The sequence below is a fragment of the Crocodylus siamensis genome, chromosome 5, assembly GCF_052110815.1.
Source record: "Crocodylus siamensis isolate JL-2025a chromosome 5, ASM5211081v1, whole genome shotgun sequence".
In the NCBI taxonomy this organism is placed as follows: Eukaryota; Metazoa; Chordata; order Crocodylia; family Crocodylidae; genus Crocodylus; species Crocodylus siamensis.
The window spans coordinates 1,048,615-1,075,332 of NC_143399.1; the positions used below are offsets into that span (position 1 = coordinate 1,048,615).

A 26,718-nucleotide genomic window follows, 5' to 3' on the forward strand; every position below is an offset into this window, starting at 1 on the left:
TCAAATGCTATGTTGATGTAAGGGTGAGCATTGGAATATAGGATCACAAGAAGCAGGGACACTGTGAGGTCACATCTAGTCCAGCGTCCTGTTCCAGGAAGGATCAACCTTGACTAAACCATCCCAGCCAAGTGTCTGACCTGCTCTGGGACGCTTCCAAGGATGGAGATCCCACAATTTCTTTATATAGCCTGTTCCACTGCTTGACCACCCTCATAGTCAGAAAGTTCCTCATAATCTGCAACCTAAATTTCCCCTGCTGCAGTGTGAGGCCATTGCTCCTAGTTTTGTCCCTTGTCCCTTGCAGCCATAGAGAAAAGCCCATCTCCAACCTCTCTGTAATCACCCTTCAGGTATTTGAAGACTGCTATCAAATCCCCCCAGACCAAATCACCCAAGCATTCAGCCTTTCCTCACAAGTCATGCTCCCCTGGCTTCTACTCATTTTTGTTGCTCTCTGCTGGACTCTTTAATCTGTCCACATTCTCCTGGAAGGGTGGACACAAAGCTGGACACAGTGACCCAGGTGAGGCCTCACCAGTGCTGAAGACAGCAGAAGATTCGCTTCCCTTGTTTTGCAGGTGACACTTCTGTTAATACAACCCAGGATGCTCTTGGCTTGTCTTCCATTAGGCTTGTATTCAGCTTGTGATCTACAGTAACCATTAGGTCCTTCTCTGTAGTACTGCAGCCTACCCAGCCATCCCCTGCCGCTATTTGTGCATGTAATTATTCCATCCCAAGTGCAGGACTTTGCAGTTGTCCTTGCTGACTCTCATCTGATTGATTATTGACCATTTTTGTGGTCTATCCAGGTCATTCTGGATCCTAGTTCTGCCCTCCAGAGTATCTAGAACTCCACCCAATTTGTTGCCATCCACAATTTGCTAAGCGTGCACTCAATCCCATTGTCCAAATCATTAACAAGGATGTTGAACAGTAACAAACTCCTGGGGAACCCCACTTGATACCTCCTCCCAACTTGAAATGGAGCCTTTGATAACTACTTGTGAAGCAAGATGGTTCAACCAGTTATTTACCTATGTTACAGTATTTCCATCTAGTCTGTGTTTCCTTATCTAGTTAATGAGAATGTCATAGGAAACAGTTTTAGAAGCCTTGCTAAAGACATGCTGTTCCCCACTATCCACAGAGCCTGTTACATTATTAAAGAAGGAAATCAGATTGGTCAGACATGACTTGGTCTTGGTGAAGCCAGGCTGGCTGTTCTTGATCACTTTGTTCTCCTCTGGCTAATTTGTAATAGATTCCTTGAGGACCTGCTTCATGATCTTTCCAGGTATTGAGGTCTGGCTGACTGGTCCCCAGATCCTCCTTCTTCCCTTTCCTAAAGATGGGTACTGTATTTTCCTTGTTCCAGTCATCTGGGACCTCACCTGATCTCCATGAGTTCTCAAAGCGGATAGCCCATGGTTCTGTACCTTGGCCAATTCCTCATGTACCCTAGGGTGCATCCCATCCAGCCTGGCTGACTGGATTGATGGGAAGTTGGATGACAGCGACCACGAGCTGATCACCTTCACCATCCGCTGTAAAGCTGGCAAATAAGTCAGCAACACAGAAGTCCTTGACTTCAGAAAAGCCGACTTTGACAAGCTCAAGAGGCTAGTCGGTCAGGCCCTCAGGGACCATGACCCCAGGGAGATGGGAGTTCAAGAAGAGTGGTTGCTTCTCAAGGAAGCGATCCTCAGTGCACAAGCGAAATCTATTCCAACACGGAGGAAAGGCAGCAAGAAGGCACAGCAGCCCCCCTGGCTCTCCAGAGACCTAGCGGACCTCCTGCGGCTAAAAAGGAAAGCCTACAAAGGATGGAGGACAGGATTCACCTCCAAGGAGGATTACTCCGCGCTGGTCCGGTCCTGCAGGGAGCAAACCAGGAAAGCCAAGGCTGCAACTGAACTCCAACTAGCTTCAAGCATCAAGAACAAGAAAAAGTCCTTTTTCAGATATGTGGGGAGCCGGAGGAAAAGCAAGGGCAATGTTGGACCCCTGCTAAACCAGATGGGGCAACTGACAACTGACGCCCAGGAAAAAGCCAACCTATTAAATAGGTACTTTGCGTCAGTCTTTCATCAGTCACACGGGACGCCCATGCCTGCTATGGGACAGGGAGATCTGGGTGAGGGGAATCCCCTACCCTCCATAAATGCTGACCTCGTGAAGGAACACCTTGAGAAGCTGGATACCTTCAAGTCAGTCGGCCCTATGGGGAATGAGGAAAGCATTTGCTATTGTTTCTCTGGTCTTCCCCTTTTGACATACTTTTTATTGCCTCTTGTGTTCCTAGCCAGTTGCATCTCTAATGCTCATTAATTTTATGCAGCTCTAAGTAAAAAAACGAATGCACAGTAACCTTGAGGTGCTTTGAGAGCATGTATGGAGAAGTGCATGTGACAACTGGGGCATTGTAACGGTGTGGTCCTAGATTTAATTGGAACTGTTGGCTGTGTTCAAGAATCCAAGGCAAATCCATTGCAGAAAATGGACCAGATTCCCTTTGACTGCCTTGATGCTTAACAGGTGTAAACCCAGGTTAAACAGCTTTTAGTGGCACACCACAGCAGGGCAGCTTGCCCTTAATGTTAGAGATTTAAAAGAAATTCAGTAGTGTTCTATCTCTGTATCACTGCTGAATATCTATCTATCTATCTAGCTAGCTAAAGGTCACAAGGTTTCTCTCCAGTTTTTGAGTACTCTGTTTTGCAGGTTTCGCTTGTGCTGCCATCTTGACTGCTTCTGTGCATGGTGTGGCGGAGGAAGCCTCCCAGCCTCTAGCTAGTGTACAGCCGCAGAACCTTGTGGGGAGCTGTGACTGCCCTGTCCGGTAATCTACCAACACTAGCTTTGTGCACACTGTTTCAGTGGTCATTACAACAGAGATGGATATGCAGAATAGGAAAGCGATTCATTTTATCTCTATCAAAAGGCCCTACGTAGGTCAGGTCAACAGCTCAGTAGTTTTTTTGGTAACCTGTGTAATCTACACTTAGAAACAGCAGTCATTAACAACTTGGTTTAGCTGCAACCTAATTTCTTCAAACATAACCAGTGCACAAGTTTTCAGTGAACTTTGAACTGTACAAGTTGGCCTGTTTTTTATTAAGGTTATTTTGACAAAGAGAGGTTGATAGAGTTGCTAAATGTTTTAAAGGATCCCGTTTCAGCTCCAAGTAATAGATTTATTTGTAAATAATGTGATCCTTTAGGAGATTAGAAGCCGACAAGCTGAAGCCTGACTTCTTTTACCACCACTGTTCCCTGCCAGCTTTCCAGATCTGCTTGCGTGCTCTCCATCTTGTCTTGTTTTTGGCCTAGGATAGGGGGTGGCCAGTTTGTGGCATGGGCATCCTCTGTGTGTGGCACATGGTACTAGGGATGAGAGCGGCAGTACAGCGGCAGTTGGGGCAGGAAAGAGAAAGCAGAGCAGCAGATCAGGCAGGGGAAGGGGACTGGAGTAGCACTTAGGGAGGATGCCAGGCTAATTTGTGGCATGCCTGCAAATTGGTCACGACTAGTATAGGGAAGACATGGCTCTTTGGAGCTGGAGTAGACTGTTTTCATTAGAAATCCAGTTAGCTTCTTATGCAGCAAGACGTGTTATGTTTGGGAGGACGGTTTTGAACTCTTAGGGCCAAAAAGACAAGAGCCAAGCATGCTCTTGGCACTGGGTAAATAAATGCTATTTTCCATCAGTCTCTTCTTTGCAAACTTTCTGGCTTGTGTTAGATTGGTGTTCCGCTCTGTTTAACTGTTTCTGTGTGTGTTTATCAACCTGCTTCAAGTTATCCTGCAGAATTCTGATGCAGGAAAGTCCCTGCTGTGACGGGTGATACTTGGGTCACCTGAATAGCACTGCTCCTCTGGATAGCTGGCAATTCACTGGCACCAGCTGCAACAACTATCACGGGGAGATCATTTTTCCTGTTTCTCCAGTAATGGGGTGTCTTCAAGCAACTGTGCCCTGCTTTGAGCAGTTCTTGACACCAAAACATCTTGAACTTCAAATACAGAGCTTTTATAATACCTCTGTGTAGGGTAGGGGAGGGAGCCAAAAACGTCTTGGGCATTTGGTAAGATAGGAAATGGAAATGCAAGCCCGTGGAAAATTCTTAGTACTACAGAGCAGTGTTGTGAGCTGTGACTGAGGTCCAAACACAGAAGCTCTCTGTCTGAGAGAGCGGGTAATGGTCACGCAAACAGCTTCATAATGCCGAACTGAGAAGGTTATGTAACAGAACTCCCAAGCTGTATTATTCTTGAAAGCAAACCACTTGAGAGTTCCTGGATACTGCATGATTATTCCGGCAATGCTTATGGCAACACTGATACCCATCTGAAGCCTTTGCCAGCTGGAACATGACAGCAAAATGCTTCCGTTATCATTTACTACTGAAGAAAAAGAAGTGGCCTCCCCTAAATTTATTTTTAAATGGCTAGGCTCAGTGACTAGGAGTAAGTTCTCTTGCTTTTAACGTGGGTTTTCACCATCAGCAGCTTAATGGAGAGTGACCAGTGCTGATATGAGCATAGAAATGGGGAAAAGGCTTTATTACATGGCAAAGAACAGAGAGAATGGTTGTCTTTCCTACAGTACAACAGCATGGGAATCCCTGATTAAAATTAAAAGGTGACACAGTTGGAGCTGATGAAAAGTAATATTTAATAACTTTAATTAACCTGTGACAATTATTGCTATATGATGTTATTGAGGCAGGTTATAATACTGAGTAGTATTCATTCATGGATCTAGAAGCTCTTTTCAGGAGTGTGGCTTTGTGAATGTTATACATGGTGAGGTCAAGTGATTCTTTTTCCCCTTGAGTTTGTGCAGTGAGCGATGGCAGAAAATCTCTGGGGACTACTTTAAACACTGGCCTGTGCTGCCCCACTAACTTCTATAAGCTTATATATTTTTATTTATATGAATTGAGGAGCATCCGCACAAGTTTCAGCTCGGATGAAATCAAATAGACTTTTCAACCTTCGTTCTGCAAGTCATGAGTGGATCATCACATGGCAGGAACCAGCTCTCCCCCTGCCCTGTTAGCTTCCATATTGGGAACCATGAGTCTAGGCTTGAAGCACCAGCCTCCCTCAAGTTACAAAGTCTCTTCCTATGGGGTGGTTATTGCTTCATTTTTCCTGGCGGTGTATTTTTTAACTCTTTAGAGCATTTGGTACTGCTCACTGTCAGAGGCCAGATGCAAGACTCAGTAGATCTCGGACCTAAGCAAATATGGCAGTTTCTAGGAGGTGACAAATGGCAAGGGGGGAGACCAGAGGACTGGTGATGGAGGACAAATTAATTCTAAATCTGAATGCAGCACAGAATTTCTACCTGTTTGTTGTTGGTGCGGTAGAGACTAAGTCTGCTCTTGCTTTCTTTCTAGGAGGAGGAAGAGAAGGAGGTTGTATTGAAATGATATTTAAATACTAAGGGAGTTGTTATGGAAGTTGAATTAAATATTAAGGAGAGTTTTTTTGGAGATTGAGTAGCTGAGGGGTGTATCTGTAATTTGGATAGCACATCCTATCGGAAATGTTGTTTCCTTGTCTGAAATGCTTCTTTCCTGGTTAAACACGGTCTGAGATCCTGTTGACTGCCTAAATTCTTACCAGCAGCATGAAATGTGCTGGGCAGCAGCTTTGGACAGGAACATAGTCAAGAGCAAAAGGCCTGGTGAGAGCAGAATGGAGAGAAGCAGGATGGCGCTGTCACTTGCTGACAGTGAAGATTAGCCTTACACTGAGGCCCGGGAGCCTTTTTCTTTCCCTCCTCCTGGCTGAAGTAGACAACAGTCCTTCTGAAAGGAAATGAAGCCACCATGAGAACCGTTTTAGCAAGTGGAGTGTTCCAGGAGTTGAACTGTCATCTCTTTGCACTTCCAGCAGTGCAGGGGAGGGCGACTGTGGTAGGAGAGTCGAACTCCCCTACAAATCAGTAAGGGGATGTCTTCGTGCTTGTTGCCTGATGGACCTTGTTTGGATCTTAAGGTTCCTGGGTTTTTTAATCCCTTACAAATACATTAGAAAAAGTAATATGTATTTAATATTATTTTTGTCTATTAATTTTATGCATAGATAAATTGACAAGGCTCACTTCACTGACTTTATGACTTAGCAGAAAACCAAAATCTTAATTTTGTTTCTTCACTTTTCGAAAAATTAGGATTTTTTAAAATTTGGCTTGATACTCAGCAAAAATATGTTCCTATCTGAACCATGACTTACAACTCCTCTTCCTCTTCACCGCCCCCTGCCCTCCCCGATCCCTAGTCTGTTTTCCAGGGTGGAGGTGGCCATGTGGTACTCTAGGCAGGTATTTCAATTTAACAAAACAGAAACACTTTAATGGAAGCTCATTTTGAAGCGGTTTAATAAAGTAGAAAATCTAGAATTTATTGGAAATGATTTTTACAATCAGATGTTTCCTGTTGTTGGATTCTAAAGTGACTTTTTCCTCTTGTAAAGGGAATAAGAATGAACTTTGAGCTCAGTTCTCCTATCAGTTGGAGACGATACAAGACTGCATCTCCATTCACATGGTTCACTTGCCAAAAGCTTGCAGTCCCTCTGTTTCAGTTCTGCTGTCACCATGCACATCTGCGATCAGGAGGTTGTGTGCGCACTGTACATGACTGGTTATATATTCATTCTATTCCTAGCAATAGTAAAAATGTTGGAATAAGTCAGCCATATAAATGCTCCTGAGGCTGCAGCTTCTTGTGGTGCCCAAGCATGGGAGTACCTCTTGTAACTTAATTGTATGGAAGTTAAGTGAGAATACCTGGTAAAGTAAAATCTTATATGTATTTCCTGTGACCCTTATGGTAATGGGGTGGTGGTGCAGAACTGACATCGAACTAAATACCCAAAGTTTATTATTAGTCAGAACTGCCCATTTATTCACCCTGTGCAACTTCTCTAGTGGTAGCAGTGGCAGGAGCTGTAGTGTAGATAAGATGCTTGCAACCATTGGTGTTAGACGCAGCTAGCCCTGTATGGAAGAAGGACTGCAAAAGTAAAAAAAAAAAAAAAGAGTGAATGCTGCCATCAGGGCTAAAAGGAATAAAAAGGACTTTAACAATAAGCTAGGGGAGCTGCAACACTGTCATGCAGATGACATCCTCAGGATATTAGGAGCACGGCACTTTCACTAAAAACAGGTGAAAGGGTAACCCCCTTTCTAACCCTGTCTTTAACAAGAAAATCAAGTAAGGAGTAAAGGACACCTTGTCAAGTTACCCTTAAGTGCAAGTATGAATGCTTAAAAATATGAGTCATTCAAAATAATTTACATTTTGGAATATTTAGGGACGTGATAACTTTTTGGACCACAAAAAAGTGAAGAAAAACCCGCTAGCTAACCCAATTTGGCTTGTTCTTTACCATATTCATATATATTCATGCTTACATATCCCTGTCTCCTACTTTTTGGTGTATTGTGGGCATTTTCAGTTGTCATCCTTTGTGGTAGGAATTTTCTCTTGCCTACTTGTCACTGCTGACTGCTATACTATTGTATTTAGGTGTTACCATCCTGCTGCTGCTGTTGCACAGCTGGATGGGCTATAGAAGGTTACAGAAAAATAAAGGTAATAAAAGAAAGAGAAGCATGACACTGGTAGTCATCGTGTGTGTGTGTGTGTAATAAAAAATAAATAAAAACAGGGACATATCTATGGAAATTGGACCTGTGAGTATAATCAGAGAAGCGTCTGTCCATTAATGATAAAGTTGTATCAATTTCCAGCATAATCCCTGGTTTTCATTGGTTATACCTTTCTTAAACGTTTTCATTTTTGTTGGTGAAACTACCTATATTTGGTCTCTGCCTGAAGGGTAGTTTTTCTTTTGTAAAGTTTGAGGAAAACTGGTTCAGCTATGGTGTCTGAGTTTGCAGAGAATGGAAAAATCAAATGTTATGTTCTTTAAAAAAAAATCTACCCTTTATTTGAATACCTGCCATGTCTTGATGATGGAAGCTCAGATCTCTCCTCCGGTGCTGCTGAAACCCAAGGGAAAACTCCTCAAGGGCAGAGGAAACCGGGGGTGACTGTCATAACTCCTGTCCTTGCCTATCCCGTGGCCCAGCCAAAATGAGTGGTATCCATTCTAAGATGCCAAACTGTCCATTATCTGAATGTGAAGAGACGTAATTGTTTTGGAAAATACCACCACCAAGGTAGTACAGTATTTGTGAGGTTTGAGCGTTTTGTGCGGTGCAGGGAAGGTGTGTGGCGTCCTCGCTTCAGGCAGCGTTGCCAGGAGGTGGGAGGAGATTGGAAGTACCGCTAGCAGGAAGACCCTGGCAGAACCTGTTTTTGTCACAGACAGCAACTCCATTGACACTGAAAGACTTTGACCAGAATTTCATTTCAAAGAAAAAAATGAATGAGGCTTTGACAATGTTGAGACGTGCTGTTTTGAATTTTTCAAATGTAATATTCTGATTTTTTTTTTTTTTTGGGGAAACAAAAAAGATGATCTAATTTAATTTAACTTAAAATTCATATTGATTTTTTTCCCCTGAAATTTTCCTTTATAACACATTCCCTTTTATGCTCTGTTCCTAATTTGGGCAAAACCAGATTCTGAAATCTTACCATTTTCTGTGAAACATAATTTTCATTTTTCATGCAGTTCTGCTTGTGGAAATAAAAACTTAAAACCTGCTTTGGATTTGATTGAATAAAAACAGGTGTGAAAGAGTTATTTGTAGATGACTTAAATATGTTATAAAGATTAAACGCATCTTTGTGAAGTACTTATAAAGTAAATGTGAGGCCACATGAGTTTGGAATAAAATATTTGTTCTTGATCACCTTGAAGTCGTTAGGGGGGTGTTTGTGCCAATGGTACTGTGCTGCCCTTTTCCTTAGCTAGCTCTCGAACTCGGAAAACTGGCCAGTATTTCAAAGTGACTGGAAAATAATAAATGCTTAATGACCTTGAATATGTGTTAGCTTTCCCCCTCAAACTCAAATACAGCCTCTGCATTTTCCCATGAAGGAGCTATATCTTTGGGTCTGTGGGAAAGCTAGAGATGTACAGTAGTTCATTTGGAGAAGTGAGTCCCTGCATATATGTCTTAACAAAACTTTCCAGACACGTTTGTTCCATAGATTTAGTACTGACAGAACTTAATGTGATGTGTGTTTCTGCAAAAGCTTTTGGACAATATCTTGTGTCTTGGAGTTACTGTGTTAATGACTGTGGCATCTTCTTTGTGGTCTCATTTAACTCCTTCTTGCTCAGACATTCAGCCAGGGAGGTCTCCTGATGGCATGAAGAGCTGCCTCCTTTCAAACTCTCCCTGTGCTGGAACCTGTTACTTGTCCTCCACGTCCCCAGCTCCTTTGCACCTGGTTCAGCTGCACGGTGGTAATCCCTTTCCCTACCAGGCAAGTTTGTTGTTGCTAGTGAATAGTCAGTATTTAATCCCTGTGTCTTCTGTAGCAGAATATTTGCTAACAAAATTCAAATGATTCTTCCCTAAATCAGCTGTTGCTTATATGGGCCCAGTGACTGATGATCAGTTGAGCCGACCCTTCTCCAAAGCCCAACAGAAAAGGTGAGGCCAGCGTTGTATGGCAGATGGTTCACTCTGTGTATAGCCTTGAGCTCACTTGAACTGAAAAAATTGACTTCTGATTCGATCATGCTGTCACTAGTAATGCCATCCCAAATTAAAGTAACTGAGCACTGCAAAATACTTCTGGTCTCTGAATGAGGATGTGGGAGTTTTGAGTAATGGTTACTGATGAGACCATCACTTTTTTCATACAAGAGCCTCAGGGAGAGCTGGAGAGAGGTGACATGCGTGCAAAGCCCTGTTCCCTAACAGTGATCAGAGAAGAGTATGGCCCAAAATAAGTCTTCAAAGCGTATACCTCTCTAAAGGGATGTGCATACCAGAAGGCAGTCCTGTGCTACAGTGACTGTTTGGAGTTTGGCTTTGTTTGTGGAGCACATTACTACACTGGTATGCGATATCCAGGCTGTGTTAAAACTTTATTATTAAACTCTTACAACTCCTATGGGACTGGTGGTTTGTGTATTGTGATTTCTTAGGACCATGTCCAAACCAACACACAGTCTTACTGCCTAAACCTTGCAGTGGGGGAGGGAGTGGAGGGTTGGGCTGTTAGTTTATTGCTAGCTGAAATCTGGTTCTGTTGATCTTTCCCCCCCACCCCCCTTTGGATCTGAGAAGTTATTACTTTTGGCTCCTTTGGTTTCCAGTGGGATGAGACAGTTTCCCAAACTGCTCTGAGGGAGAATACATAACAGGAACAGCAAGGAGTTGGGAAACCAGCTTCACCAAGAGATTTCCAGTACAAGGTCTTAACTGAAACTGGGAAGCAGTGCTATAGGAGTAAGCATTTGTTGCCTCTTGGCAAGGTGTGCCATACAGTCAGATCTGTCTGTACCTACTCAACTGTGCGGTTGTTCTCTGTGCCCACCTTCTTTTCCCCCTCGTGCTTTGCTCCTTGCTGGGGTGGTATGGCTGGGAAGAGATGTGCAATGTGTTTATACTCACATGCATCTCATGACCATTAGTATACCAGTGACTTTGGGTGCAGGAGAAAATTCAGACTGAAGATGGAGAACAGCTGCTAGCCATCTTCTGCCTCTTACACAGAAGGGATGCCTACTTAAGCTGACATGTGAACAACTAACATTAACATTACTGCCTTAACTTGATTACCAGCAAGAGAGGACTTCAACTCAAATGTATTAGCATTCCCTGCGCACAGTAAGAGCACATATGGGGGGAAGGGTTTCTCTAGGTCGGGAGTGCTCAGTCCCTGACCTGCGGGCCAGATTCTGCTCCTGGCACTGTGTCATATGGCCTGTGTGTCCTGTCTACTAGATTGGGTGATGCAGGGGCAGTGTGAGGCCTGGAACCTGATCCTAGCACATGGGCCAACTGAGACCATGTGGAGTCCGATCCAGCCTACAGACCACCCCATGCCACTTGCTTGGCCTTTGGGGCCAAAAGGTTGAGCGCCAGTGCTCTGTGTAGTGTTTGAAGATGCTTTGGTTTTGCCTCTGAGAAAAGGTGGAAAGACCAGAGAAGCACAACAAAGGCAGCAAGGAAGCACCACATGCTGCTTGAGCAAGTTCTGGGGTCGTGGCCCTTAAAGAAGTTGAAAGCATCATGTCTTGAGCTGATGCTAGTTGAACGGGCTAGTTTGCAAAGAAGTCATCTCGGGGTGTTCTGGGAAGCGGGTTCTTGCTGACACTGTGTAGACAGGTTTGGTGCAGAGAAATACCTCCCTCCTTCAGCTTCTCCTCCTTTGAGGGGGAAAAACCCATCACAGAACTGGATTGAGTGGTTGTATTGAAAAGGGTAACATGGTTACCTAATCGTCTGCTTCATAATTTTGACCATTTACTACAGAAGCTTACTAAAACTAGAGTCCAAAAGACCTGTTTTGGAACTGGTGCAAGTCATGGCTGATCAGTAATACAATTTAAATGAATTGAAGCCCTTGATATTTAAAATAGCGTGCAGACTTTTTGAGCTTCTTTCCCACCAGAGTAAATGCAGTTGTGCAGTCCAGATGGATTTTTATTTTTATTGGAATAAATTGAGACTAGTAATCTGCTGCTTTAAAAAAAAAAGTTGATGGTAAAATGCAGCTTGTCTGAAAGCCAGTAGACCTGTTTGTTTTAGAAATCAGTTCTAATTCTATTAAGTGAGCTGTTTCAGTAAGGACTCCAGTCATTTTTTTCCCCCCAGATTCCCTGGCAGTCTCTTCAGATGGTCAAAAATTCAGTCTTCTCTTCTTATAGGGTTTTCCTGTGAATTTGAGCAGTTAAGATGAATAGCCAACCTAGGGTAAACTTACAGTCCGGTACTTTGGCAGTGAAAACTAATGTATATAGAGGAGAGCATAATGTAACATTCCCAGCTGCTAAGGCTTTGGTGAGATAATTTTTAAAGTACGTGTCCATCTCTGGTGTCGAAAGGAGGCTGGAAAAATTGGGGAAGGTTAAAAAAGAAACACGGGAACAATTTGGGGTCTGGCAATTCGATCTCGTTGTAGCAGCTATCCAAATGACAGAGGGTTAAATTGCAACCCCTGGGCTCCTAGCCAGTCGCCACTGCCACATTGCTCTGGCTGCAGCAGCTGCTGGGGTCTCTGGCCTCCCCCTCCCTCCAGCTTCCCCTTCCAGCCTCTACCCCAATACAGTCCATTGTGTCAGGGGAGCCCGTGCCCAGGGCATCTGAGCCGAGGGTGAGGTCAGGTGCCCAGGGATGCCCCTGAGCACGCGGTGCACGCGGAGGTGGAGCACCCCGTTGCACAGCACAGCAGGCGGTGGGTCACCTGGGCATGCAGTGCAGTGTGGGGGGTGCCCATTCACACAATGCAGTGGGGGAGCACTTAGGTGTGCAGTGGAGCTGGGGGGGTGGCACAGCAGGGGGCAGTGGGATGCATTGTGCAGCTGGGGGAAGGTGTGCAGCCTATGGGGTTTTGCTTAGAAATTTGACAGCTCAGCATTACAGCAAGATTAAGGGGTTAGGAGATGAAGCTAGACATAATTAGACCAGATGGAAGGGGCAGATCTTTATCAGGGAGGATAATGAATCATTGGAACAACTTACAAAGGAAAGCGGTGGCTGTTTTTTTCCTTGGAGACTGACTGTCTTTCTAAAAGCTGTGTTCTTGCTTCAGCACAAATGTCAGGGCTCAGTGTGAGAATTGCTTGACAAAGTTCTGTGGCCCGTATTGTGCAAGAGGGTTGATAGTAAAAGTAATTCCTTCTGGTCTTAAAATCTATCTGCTAATTCTCACCTTGAATCCAGAATATTTTTGTATAAACTAGACTGTGAGAGAAGGAAGAGTAGTTACCACAGCTGAAGGCTTCTCTTTTTTCCCAGGGCCACATCTGTAGCTTGCTGTGTAATGATGCTGATGAAACATCTATAATGATTTTTGCATTTTTTTTTCTTTCTTGGTGACCTTAACTCTGCCCCCCATGTCCTGTGGGGTATGTTGGGGTGCCATAACTTTGGGTAGTAATCCACACTACCCTGTGGACATACGCTGGCTGAAAAGCCCAACTGCATGCATAGGAAAGAACTGCTGAACAGACTAGCTGGGCAACCACTTGTGGCAGTGTGGGGAGCCTGCCTCCGAGCCATGGCCAAACAGCGAGCCCATGAGAGCAGTGGGGAGCACCTTTAGGCCTGGTGCTGCCTGCTCACCAGCAGTCTAGTCTGGACAGACCTGGTGGCTGCCAGACAGCCAAGTATTGACTGAGGACTTATTGTTGGATTGGCTGCAGGGCTGCCAAGCATCGCTTGTTCTCCTAATTGCAGTGCAGGTTGTGAGGTAGGAACTACGGGGCAAAACGATACAGCTGGCATTTTGTGGGCCCTCTGGCTAGAATGCCACAGTGGGTCCTTCTGGTCCTCAAAGGTGCGAAGCTTTTAAATGAGGGGTATGAGTGCAGTCTGGACTCCTTGTTGTCACGTGTCTGCTGGCATTTCTTTTTACTTACTGATTGACTTATTTATCTGCTGTCCTTCCCGACAAATGCTCAGGGCGGCTCACAGGAAGAGCACAGGATCACTTGTAATGTAGGAGAACAGTGAGAGAACAAAATGGAGCTGGGGAGCGACTCCTGAGAGTAGCTTCCCACGCACTTTTTGCCAGGTAGACTTGGCCTACCAATTTTTTCATTGGTTTGCTCTTGGTTGACCTGAGAGATCGTGATGGAACATATGGGGCAAAACGGTCCCTTAAGTACTTATGCCTCCAGCCAGCGTCTGAAGAACTAGTGAAATTGCCTTCCTGGAAGAGGAGGTAGGAATGAAAGATGCTGTTAGAAGGGGGAGGAACGTTTAGAGATGTTTAGGATTTTTTGGTTTTCTATTTCACACCTTTTAAACTCCCAATATCTCATTAACAGTATGAGCAATGGGATGCTTTCGTTAAATCCAGCACCCTGGCCTCTTTAGTTAAGGTGTCTGAGGGCCAGATAGACTCTTTGACCCAAGGGGTGCCTGTAGACATGCGGGGATGCTGTTCTGACATGCTGTAATTACAGTGCATTGGAGCAGCCTCGATTAATTATTACACTTACAATTAATTAGTACACTCCAGCAGCATCTGTATCATGTGTACTCAGCGGCCCATGCTTCAAAATGGTGGCAGAGGTGCTTTAACTGAAGTTTATCGATGTTTAGTTTCAAGGTGTCCCTGCTGCCATTTTGAAGCACAGGATGCTGAATACACGAAACACTGCAGGTGCTTTCCTCAGAGGAACTCCAAGAGGTACCATGTCTTGTCATCCTGTTCATGCATGTAACAAATAGGGGTGCACCGATAAAGATTTTTTTGGCCAATACCAATGGCTGATTATTAACCGGCCGTGTCAGCCAATACTGATCCGACTGCTGTGCACTCAGGACCAGGGGCTGTGCTGGCCTCTTGCTGGCAGGGGCAGCGGCAGTCGGGGTCTGCAGGGACAGGGCAGGCGTGTGGCTGACCTTAGCCAGCCTAGCTGTTCTACCACATTGCCCTTGCTGAAAACTAAGGCAAAGTTTTTGTTTAGTTTTTTGGGGCCCTACCTAGATTACTTTTGCTTTACATCCTATTCTCACTGCATAGAAGTTGTATTTCCTTTTCCCTAGTTCTTTTTACTGTTATGGCTAAAGAACCATTTGCTGTTGTTTTCATTTCCTTTCCAAGATCTAACTCATTTCAGCATCACCTTGATAGAGTGAATGATCAGAAATAAAAGACTGATTGCTCAGGTGCAAACAAGTGTGACTGGATTATGTTTGTACCATGAGGACAGAAAAAAGTTCAAACCAGGTTATATATACTTGGTGTTCTTAGAGGACCAATTTGTCAAAACATTTATGATGGTGAACTAAATCATGGGAAATGCTCAAGAACAAAAAAGCCGCAATTGAAAATGTGTGTACGGTTAAATTGGGAAAGACAAAACAATGTGGTTTGGAGAAAAAGTGAAAGCAGGTATGAAAGAGAACTGTTTGGAAAATAGCATTTGGTAGCAACAAATAGAAATTAAATACAAGGAAATGTAGAAAACAGGTAATAGGTGCAAACGAGATTCCTATAAACATCAGAGCTAAGGAGAGTAAGGGAGAATTTACCTATTTGGGAACAGAAGAAATCCAAATAATGGCATTGATAACACTGTCAGTTTTGAGGCAGGAAAAGCAGAAATGTTCAATAAATGTTTCCTTTATTTGGGGAAGAAGATGTATTCATAACAGATGACAATGAAATTTTCCATTCCAGCAGTAACTCAGGAGGATGTTAAGCAGCAGCTGCTACAGCAGGTAGATATTTTTAAATCAGCAGATCTGGATACCTTATACGCAAGAGGTTTGGAAGAACTGGTCGGGCAGTTCTCTGGACCATAAGGCCACGTCCAAACGAGCGCGGCTGTGTTGTATGTGGTGCCACATACTGCACCTTCAGTTGTTCTCCATGCTGCAAGGAAGCAGCACAGAGGGTTTTTTTTTATCTCTGAATATCATGGGGTCAAAAAAACCGGTGGGGGAAAAAAAAGCAGAGCAGTGCACGCAGAGGCAGTATGCGCCACCCAGAGCCGGAGCCTGGCTGTTTAGAGCGACACTCAGCTGCTGGCCAGGCTCTGTGTGGCGGCTGCAGCTCCAGGAGGACCCCAGGTAAGGCTCCTGGGTCCAGGCTAGTACTGGCCCCAGCCTCCCCTACCTCACCTGGGTTAACTTGCCGCACACCAGAGTGCGCATGGTACAGGTGTTCCCCAGAGACGACCAGCAGTGGCACATAGTGTGCTGCCGCTAGTTGTCCCCGGGAAGTCAAACGTCTACACATGTCTAGACGCAGCCTGAATGTTTATTTTTAACAACTCTGGAAGCACCGGGGACATGCTTGCACGCTATAAGGCCTTGGGTTGGTACCACATGGTATTTTGCTAAAGTAATGAGAATGGAAAATCAACGTGGCATGCATTAATGGTATTGACCACTGGTTAACTGAGGTCTTAAAATGTAACTGTAAACAGGGAATCATTACTGAGCAGTTGTGTTTCTAATGGAGTCTTGCAGGGGTTGGTTTTTGGCCCCATGCATTTTAACATTTTGAAGATAAGGGAAATATAAGGTCATTGTAATGAACTTTGCAGATGGTACAGAGATTGGTGTATAATGAAGGAGCTGGTCTCTAATAAAGATCTGGGTCACCTGCCAAGCTGGGCAGAAGTAAGAAATGTACATGCGTCTTTGTGGCCAAATGTAAAGTCAGACAGATCAGAATCAAGAATAGAAATGGGAAACCTTCTTGGGGAACAGCGAGTCTGGAAAGGTCTTCTGGGGTCACCACAGCCAGTCAGCTGAGTACAAGCTCCTATTCGGGCGCTGTAACCAAAAGAGCTCGAGTGATTTCTCAGCGCTTAAACAGGGGACAGTGTCGCAGGAGCAGGGGGGCTCTGTTCCTTCTGCATTTGGCACTGGTACAGTCACTCCTGGAGTGGTGCTTTCCATCCTGATGGCAGCATTTACAAAGTGTTATTGAAAAATTGGAAACGCTCCAGAGAAGGGTCACAAAAATAACTAAACATTTGGAAATTTGCTGTCTAGTGAGAGCCTGGAGAAGCTCAACATAATCAGCTTGTTAAAAAGAAGGTTAACAGGCAACTTGCTTGCAATCTATAAAAAAAAAACCTACGTGGGGAGCAAAAAATTGATAACAGTGGGTGTTTCAATCTAGCAAACAGGTGTAGCAAATTCGAATGACTGGAAGGTGAAGCCTCACAAGCTAAGGAGGCTAGAAAGAAATTGCAGCTTTTTCACACTGAGCAGAATGAACCATGAAATCAACTTTTTTCAACTTTTTTCTTTGTCCATCTAGATCGGGGGTAGACAGCCTTTCTTGGCTGCAGACCAGAATGACCCACCCCCGGTCAGAGGTGGGCAGATGCTAGGATCCGGCTGCCACTGCTGCTTGTTTCCACAGTGGCATGAGGAGAGTGCCTTCAGCTGAAGCCCCCTGCCATTGCATATTGCCAGATGTGGCTGAAACCCCACGTCCAATGGCTCCATGGGCTGGGGCTGGCCCACAGGCCATATGTTGCCAACTCCTGCTCTAGACTGATTGATTATTACTCTAAAGCAGTGGTTTTCAATTTTTTTTTAATTTGTGGACCCCTAAAATATTTAAAATGGAGGTGTGGACCCCTTTTAATTATAAGTGTGGGTATTCACATACTTTTGATTTACTATAGTCATCTTTTGCAGACCCCTTAGAGTGTGCAAATCCCCAGGGGTCTGCAGACTGTAGATTGAAAAACACTCCGCTAGAGTACAATTCTTATTTGAAGTAGCGAGCAATTCCAAGACATGCTATGTAGACTACCTCATGTAGGCGGGCAGATGAAATGATCAAAAAGGCCTCTTTTGGACTTGCCTATGAAAGGTAATTAGGGAAAGAGCTAATTTTTAATGCATCCTTTGCAAGGCTAATGTGCAGGGCAGACATGAACAGATTTCATTCTGAAATCTTATGTCTCAAACATGCCCCAATCATTTGACATCACTTAACAATTCTTTGTTTGTATCATTCTGGATTCTAGAGGGGGCTACAATTTGCTCATGAGTGTTAATCGCCCTCTGACGTATCCAGGGTATTGCAACACCCTGCTTTTGCTGGATTCCTGTTCACCTTATTCAGCATGTCTGGGTGGCAAAGAGGTGAATTTTCCTTCTGGTGAAACAATAGCAAAATGGTAAAATTCAAGAAACATATTTTGTGATTCCTTTGCTGTTTAATGGTGTTGCAGGTATTGCTCTGAGACAGCTGCTTTTGGAGACAGGTGCAAGATTTTTCTAGTCTTGCCTTTGCTGCCATAGGTCCCGCACCGATATAACCCAGCATTCTCTGACAATAAGAGATCATTCATGTGCATGTACAGCTCAGTAAAATGTGATGGTAATGTCTGGAGCTCGCTGCTGCTATATGATAAAATGGGAAGAGGAAAGAGAAGCCTTTTATGTGCTAATAATGGATTGATTAAAAAGGGGAAAATGAACTTGTACTCTTGTGTTACAGATTCAATGGTTCTTTCCTTTGACTCCGTTGGACATACAATAGGCTCAGGTACAACATCCCCTTCCTTCCTCTCTATCTCCCTCCTTAAAAGGCTTCTTTTTAATTGGGCTTGGTAGCCATGTTGGGAGGCAGATAACAGATCTGCCTGCAAATCAACCATCTAGCCAAACTGCATAAATGCACCCCCTTGGGATAAGAATTGGGACTATTAAGAGTCATAGTGTGGTATAAAAATGAAATGTGGGACCTCCTAGAGCATGGCCAGGCAGGGGACTTGAGCAGAAAAGACTCGGGTTGTGGCCCTTTTCTCATGTGAAAGGCACCAAGGCAGCTGTTCCACTCTTCTAGGGGAGAGTTTCAGCTATCTGGGGAAAGGGGATGAAGAAAGGAGGCAGGTAGGGAATATTCTGTGGTTTCACAGGTAGGACTCTCATCTCTTTTCCTGGGTGGGCTAAAAGGAAGAGGCATAGGGAACACTTCCAGTGCCCGGGGCCCAGTGGAGTGGGCAGAGGGCATGGTGCTGACCACTGGAGAGCAGTGGTGATGGGGGAAAGTGAAGCCTTACAGGGTGGGCTCTCCCCACTTGTTGGCAGCTGCTTCTGCTGTGGCTGCGCCTGCAGCAGTGCAGATTTGTACTGCTGCAACTGAGAAACAGGCACTAGTGTGGGCTCCTTTCCTGAGGGCCTGCTCTCTCCCCCCCTCCACTTCCCGCTGTGCCTCCAATGGCCCAGTTGCCTGGGTGAGGGCAGGAGTGGTATCATTCCACCCCCCTCCACCCAGGTATGCTTCTGGGTGCAGGGCTGTACCTGCCCCTCCTACAGCAGGCCAGAGCTGCACCTGTCATAGCTAAGATTCCCAGGGCAATGGGCACCCCCGTACCCCCAGAGTCAGCACCCGGGGCTGGTGCCCCACGCACTCCACCTTAGTTAGGCAGCTGCTAAAAGGAATTGATGACGAGTCCAAGGGGTGCCTGCTTGACATCTGGTTAGGGCCTTTGGTGCTACTGAGCCAAGTATCAAAACTGCAAGGTTCTTTGGTGGTTGGACCACTGGAGGGGACTAGCAGCCATCTGCAGCACAAGGGGCATTTTTACACATGCAAGCGTCGCAGTGCCAGGTGCTTTGAAAAACACTTGGCGCTGTGTTGCTTGCAGTTGTACAAGTGGTGAAAATGTGCGTTAGTGCTGAGAAGATGCCGGTGGTGTGCTTTTGAACTAAAACACATAGAAGGTGTTTTAGTTCAAAAGTGCACTGCTGCCATTTTCTGCGTGCTGATGTGCATTTCGCCACTTACACAACTGCACGTGGCGCAGCTCAATTTGCATCAGCTCGCATGTGGAGCAGACTCTATTAATCCAGTCTGGTCCAAAGCGGCAGATCTCCAGCACATCACGGGACTGCAGCTAGAGCACACTGTGCTGCAGCAGACGTGCTTCTTTACGGTGACTGCAACATGAAGCATTCAATGCATACACACAACTATGGACGTGGGGAAAAGGGCCTGCAGCCCTGGTTTCTAAAATGAAAAGGTAAAAACTGGTTTTAAACAGAGACATGAAGTGGGCCTAAAACATAAGTCCCTTTTTATTTTACCTTTTAAAAACCTGACCTATTTACCTTTCCCTTTCAAAAACGGAAGCTGCTCCTGGATCTCTCTTGCATATTAGTCTTTCCTCTCAGGTGGGTAGGAATAGTTTGCTGCCTTCCAACATGGCACCTATCTTCTGGCTGCACGATAATGAGAAAGCCTGCTGCCTGTCTCTTAACAGTGAAGCTTGTAGAGAACTCTGATTTACTAACCCCAGCCTTAGTAGCACTTAGCTTCTTTATAAGCCATACTTGCTTTCTGCTGTCCTTGCTTCACTCTCTAGAATGTTTTACTGAACTGATCTGTCAAGAGCGCATGATCTGATTCAGTGACAGCTCACGGTGCCTGGTGCCAAGCGCAGAATGGAAATGGCACCCAGGTTTTGGTAAAATGGGATGGGGGGGGCATTCTTCTGCTAACCCTATTCTTCCTAACTAACTTCCAGAGCTTCCTCTCCTGCTGAATGAAGTGTCTCTAATTCTCTTGAGTGGGAGGGAATGAAAAAGGCTTGAAGTATATGAAATCTCTGGGCAAATTCAGGCTGCAGAATTTGATTTCCATAACAGCTGTATGAATCTGAAATAACTTCAGGCTCCAGTGGAGCTGGACTGGACCACAGTGATGTAATTAATACCAGAATCTGGTCCAGAGCGAGGCTTTTAAATTTCACTAATTAAATGACATTTTCTAATCTTTGTTTAGCTGCTTACTCATTTTAAAGTATAGATAGGCTTCTGGCTAACTTCACACTAGGGGTACCTTTCTAGAAGCCTGAAAAGTTGCTCATAAATACTGAGTTATGCTTTTATCAGTAGAATGATATATTACAATCTGAGTGAAAACTTAATTAAGAATTTGATTTGGAAAAAAAACCAAACCCAAGTTCAACTGATCTGGCTGTTTGAAAGTCCTGCTGTTGGGACCAGTGAACAAGGTTAATATAAGCAGACCAGCTGTCTGGACCTGGTCTTTGGAAGCTGGTTCCCGACCCTGACATGCTACCTCTCAGGGGCACCTGCAGTTCTGAAGAGCACAATAATACATATCCTTTTTCTAAGCCCATCTGCTTCAAAAATCCTGTTTCTCCATCCTTATGAAGAAACTCACTCTTTGGGGAGAGAGGCTCAGAAATACCCAAGAGATTCATGTGCTAAATTGCCTTTGTGTTAAGCACCTTGGATTTATTGTGCTGCAAATTCTAGCCTGCTCTGAACTGCGGCATATAATAAAACGTCAAGCCTGGTGTCTGCCCAACTGAGGGACAGCTTTCCTTGTTAAACAGGAAGGAGAGAGAGAAAAACTGTGACTCTCGTGCTTCCGCCGTCCAACCCATCACACCCTGCTGCAGACCCAGGAACAGACAGAGCCCAGAAAGAAACCAAAGAACACATGGCTGCTGCGGGCCCAGCCATTCCCAGTAGGTGCTTTTTCAGGTCGGGGTGCAAAAAGGGCAAAAGTGTGCGAATTGCATAAATAGTTTACTGAGCTACTGAAGATTAAATAGCTGCCAATTACTAACACAAGAAGTATAAGGAATAAACGAGCAGAACTGAAAGTCAAATGCTTAATCAAAATGATGACTGATTTGGCATGAGAGAGACTGGCAGGATAATTCATGTGACTTGAATATTGCTATGGAAAGGTACAGCTGGAAGGAGAGGCAGGGAGGAGATTTTATCTTCTATACCAAAAATGAATGTGTTTTCTCTGAGCTTCAGAATGTAGTGGGGGAGACCTGATGAAATTCTCTGGGTAAAGATGAAAGGGAGCAAGAAGAAAGGCAGTGCCACGGTAGGAGTTTGCTGCAGACCACCAGCCATGAAGGTCAGGTGGATGCAGCTTTTTTTCTTTTGAGCAACTCACTGACTAATCCAAGGCACAGGGCTTGGTGGTAATGGGAGACTTTACCCAGACATCTGCTAGGAAAGTAATACCACAGGACACAGACTGTCCAGCGTGTTCTTGGAAAGCGTCAGGGATAACTTTTTAAAATGGAGGGTGGACAAAGCAATGGGGATTGATGAGAGCCACTTCCACATAGTGACCCTTGGTAACCTCTCTGACAGCCAAGAGCTCCCGCACTGGCAAAAACACCAAAGCGCACAAAGATAAAGTACAGAGACCATTTTTGTCATGTGGAAGAAGGACAAAGCAACCAGAAGGGCAACACTTCTAGATTTGATTCTGCCCAGAAACAGCTTGAGATGGAAAGATGGAAGACAACTTAGGTGATTCTTAGGCGAGAAAGGAAGGAAAACAGAATAAAGGAAATGGACTTCAGGAAAACAGACTTTGGTAACACAGAGTTGATGGGCAAGATCCAATGGGACACAAAGTCTAAGGGTGAAGGAAATTCAGGAGAACTCCCAGTTTCTTAAAGAAACAGCAGTTCATGCTTGTGCCCTCAGTATCACAGGGTGAAGACAGGATAGGAAATGCAGTAAGAGAACGCAAGTGCCAGACTGCTCGCACCAGGGGTCCACCTAGCCTAGTGTCGTGTCTCTGACAGTGGCAGCCACTGATGCTTCCCGTGTAGCACAAGTGACAGGGGCAGCCTGTGTGTGGCACGCAGCAGGCTGGGGAGAGGTCAGGCAACATGGCAGCAGGAAGAGCAGGGAGCAGAGCAGCAGATTAGGCAGTGAGTACAGCGCAGGGAGCCAAAAGCAGAGCAGGAGCTGGGGCAGGGGAAGGGATTTGGAGTAGCACTCAGGGAGGGCACAAAGCTAATTTGTGGTTTGCTTCCCCGTTGTATGAACAGGGTTTATATAGAGTGGTCTGTCCTCCGTCATACTCTTCCTGGCATCTGCCATCATTGGTTTAGAGATCCATCCCTGGCTATTTTGTTTAATGGCCATTAGTGGATCTATCATCCATGAATTTATCTAGTCCATTTTTGGACCTGGCTATACTCTGTGCTTCTACACTCCCTGTGGTAATGTGTTCCACGAGTTAATGACATGCTGCATAAAAATGACTTCCTCTTGTTACTTTTAAACATGTCTGTCTGTGCAGCAAGGTTGTTTGCTACACTGTGGCCTCTGAAGTGACCTGAACTCAATGAGGAATTATGTAACCTGTGCAAACTAGCTCCAATTACTAAAGCTGAATTTAAAGGAAAAGTATGAGTAGGTAAGAACACAAGTAGAAACGCCAAGGCACAAAATGAGATGCAAATAATGAGTGAAAGAAGTGGAACACGGAAACATTCTGTAAGTACATTTGTATTCGAAGGAAGCCCAAGGAAAGTCAGTCCACCACTCAGTGAGGATAGAAAACTAATAGGATTATGCTGATAATGCCAAAGTCTTCAGTGCCCCTTTTTGCTTTGGTCCTGTGATCAGATGGCTAACATAATTAGCACTGGTAACCAGGGAATAGGAATTAAAGCTAGAACAGGGAGGGAATAGGTTTGAGACTTCTTAAATGTTCATTGGGTCATACTGCTTTGAAAACTTCATCCTAGAAAACTGCCTGAAGCAGTCTCAGAGCTATTAATGATTCTGTGAGAACTCATGGATGATAAGTTATGTTCAGGAAGCCTGGAAAAGAGAAGCATAATGCATGTCCTTTAAAAAAGGAGGACCCAGTGAACTATACACAAGCCTGTCTGACTTCAGTTCCTTGGAACCATACTGGAATAAATAACCAACTAGTCAATTTGTAAGTACATAGAAGATAATAAAAGTGATAAGCAGCAGCTGATGTGAATTTCATAGATTTCATAGACATCAGGGCTGGAAGGGACCTTGGGAAATCATCGAGTCCAGCCCCCTGCCCAAAGGGCAGGAAGTCAGCTGGGGTCATAGGATCCCAGCAAGATAAGCATCCAATTTGCTCTTGAAGGTGTTCAATGTAGGTGCTTGAACCACCTCCGCTGGCAGACTGTTCCAGACCTTGGGGGCTTGGACAGTAAAGAAATTCTTCTTATGTCCAGCCTGAAACTGTCTTGCAGGAGTTTGTGACCGTTCGACCTCGTCATCCCTTGGGGCGCTCTGGTGAACAAACGTTCCCCCAGATCCTGGTGGTCACCCCTGATAAACTTATAGGTGGCCATCAGATCACCCCTGAGCCTGTGCTTTTCCAGGCTAAAGAGCCCCATGGCTCTCAGCCTGTTGTCATAAGGTCTGTTTTCCTGACCTCTGATCCTGTGTGTGGCTCTTCTCTGGACTCTCTCAAGCTTCTCCACATCCTTTTTGAATTGTGGAGCCCAAAACTGGACGCAGTACTCCAGCTACGGCCTCACCAAGGCCGAGTACAAGGGGAGAATGACGTCCCGGGATTTGCTCGAGAAGCATCTATGGATGCACGCCAGCATTTTGGTCGCTTTACTAGCCGCAGCATCGCATTGCAGGCTCATGTTCATCTTGTGGTCAATGATGACCCCCAAGTCTCTTTCTTCTGTAGTGCTATCCAACGTAGCACTGCTGAGCCTATAAGGATGCTGCAGGTTTTTCCTCCCAAGGTGGAGAACCTTGCATTTTTCAGTGTTAAACACCATGAGGTTCTCGTCTGCCCATTTGCTGAGCTTGTCCAGGTCAGCCTGGATCACCCGCCTATCTTCTGGCGTGGATGCTTTGCCCCAAAGTTTGGTGACATCGGCGAACTTGGCCAGTCCACTCCTGACTCCAATGTCCACATCATTAATGAAGATGTTGAACAGTAAGGGTCCAAGGACAGAGCCATATCAAGACCCACTCCCCGGTGCTGCTCTCGGGGGGCCCAAGTCTTATCAAGAACAAATCATGTTAAAGAAACCTAGTCTACTTTTGTCCCCTTCTTCAAGAAAGTGGACAAGTCCATGTGTGGGAACTATCGAGACACTGCCCTCCTCTCCGTTGCTGGGAAGGTTCCTACTTGCATCCTCTTGGGTCACCTTCTCCCCCTTGCTGAAGATGTCCTTCCAGAATCCCAGTGTGGCTTTAGACCATCTCAGGGTACCACCGACATGATTTATGTTGCATGACAGACCCAGGAGAAGTATAAAGAGCAACGCCAGGAGCCGTTTATGGCATTTATTAACCTAACCAAGGCTTTCAGCACCATCAGTCGTGAAGCCTAATGGGAGGGGCTGGCTAGGTTTGGTTGTCCACTGAAGTTCATCAGTGTCCTTGGGCTACTTCATGACGGGATGGCCGCCACAGTCCTTTGCAATGAGTCAGAGACAGACCTGCTTACCATCCATACTGGTGTCAAGCAGGGCTGCATCATTGCCCCAACCCATTTTTCCATCTGTTTTACTGTGCTTTTGACCCTCATCTGTGACCACCTTCCTCCCGGAATTGGGGTTGAGTATTGAATGGATGGTCAGCTTTTCAACCTGCGGTGCCTTCACAGCAAAATGAAAGTTGCCAAGACGGGCATCACTGACAACGGTGTTATACTCGGGCAAACTGAGACCAAGCTGCAGTCTACCCTTGCCCTTTTTTCAGGTGCCTATCACAGCCTGGCACTCTCCCTTTAATACTGGGAAGACCAAGGTGCCCCAGCACAAGCTACTCCCCTCCCCCCACAAATTCCCATTGGTGGAGAACCCCTGGAAAATGTCGAGCATTTTCCATACCTTGGCAGCCACCTCTCCCAGTCAGTCAGTCTTGATGTAGAAATCGAACGTAGGATTCACTTATCTTTCGGAAAGCTGCTTCATTGTGTCTTTGCTAGTTGAGTTCTTCAGATGGAAACTAATATCCTGGTCTACGGTGCTGTGCTTATCCCCACACTCCTCTATGGGTGTGAGATGTGAGGGACATATTGAAGCCATCTTAAGTGCCTGGAGTCATTCCATCAGTGTTGCCTCAGGAAGATCCTTTGCATTACATGGGAAGACCACTGCAGCAATGCCAGCATCCTTTTTGCAGGGAACATAACCAACATTGAGGCCAAATATCATGAAACATCAACTCTGCTGGTCTGGCCATTGGGTGTACATGGCTGATGCTCATTTCCCAAAGCAAGTCCTCTTCTCTCAACTCAGTCCATGGTAAGAGGACCCACAGAGAACAGAGAAAACACCACAGGGACACCCTGAAAGCATACCATAAGAAGGGTGGCATCGGTCTTTCAAACTGGGAAATGCTGGCTGGTAACAGGTCTCGATGGTGCTTCATCATGCATGAAGCTACAACCCACTTCGCAGAGACCCATCTTGCTCAGGAAGCCAAGAAATGGCAGAGGAGGGAGGAAAATGCACAATCAAAGGGAGCAGGAGAGCACACAAGCCTCCGTGGCTCACCAGAAGCATCCGGGAATGTCTCCTTGCTAAAAAGGAGGCTTACACCCAATGGAAAGAAGGGGTCATCACCAGGGAGGACTATTCTGTAGTTGCTTGGGGATGTAGGGGGGCAGTTAGGAAGGCCAAGGCAGAGATGGAACTGGGGCTAGCTTCCCAGATTAAGGACAATAAGAAGTCCTTTTTTAAATACGTAGGGGGTAAAAAGAAGGTCCCGGGTAATGTGGGGCCCTTGCAGGACGCCATGGGAAACTTGGTCGTCACACCAGACAGCAAAGCTAACATGTTTAATGATTTCTTTACCTCCATCTTCCTAAGTAGGAGCCAGAACAGCCACCTCCCTGCTGGGCCCCCCTCGGGCCCCGGGGGAGGCACACCTGGGCCACGGGTTAGCGAGGATTTAGTTAGGGAGCTTCTGGAGGGGCTGGACGTATTCAAGTCAGCCGGCCCGGATGATCTCCACCCTAGAGTTGTAAAGGAACTGGCCGAGGTCATTGCAAGTCCCCTGGCATGGTTTTACGAGGTCTCGTGGTGCTCTGGTGAGGTACCGGAGGCCTGGAAGAGGGCCAACGTGGTCCCCATCTTCAAAAAAGGCAGGAGGGAGGACCCGGGAAACTATAGGCCGGTTAGTCTCACCTCGATCCTAGGCAAGCTGTTCGAGAAAATTATGCTGGCACACATCCAGGAGGGGCCAGCTGGGGACTGCATGCTTAGGGGCAACCAACATGGGTTCATCAGTGGCAGGTTCTGTCAGACCAACCTGGTGGCCTTTTACGATCAGATCACCAGATCGTTAGATGCAGG

The 26,718-nt window shown here is 45.5% G+C and overlaps 1 protein-coding gene across 8 annotated transcripts in view; it reads left to right on the top strand.

Moving 5' to 3' along the window:
• The window catches only part of ST3GAL3 (ST3 beta-galactoside alpha-2,3-sialyltransferase 3), a 278,014-nt gene that overhangs the window by 66,293 nt on the left and 185,003 nt on the right, over positions 1-26,718 (top strand). For 4 of the 8 annotated variants that reach the window (XM_090046552.1, XM_090046548.1, XM_090046549.1 and 1 more), the window contains 2 exons: positions 18,102-18,149; positions 20,971-21,105. The exons of 2 other annotated variants lie outside the window; for them this stretch is intronic. In XM_090046552.1, coding sequence (XP_089902678.1) covers positions 18,102-18,149; positions 20,971-21,105 — 183 coding nt within the window. Of the gene's footprint in view, positions 1-18,101; positions 18,150-20,970; positions 21,106-26,718 lie in introns of those variants that run through there. 2 more of the 8 variants (XM_090046553.1, XM_090046556.1) reach the window with 2 other exon arrangements.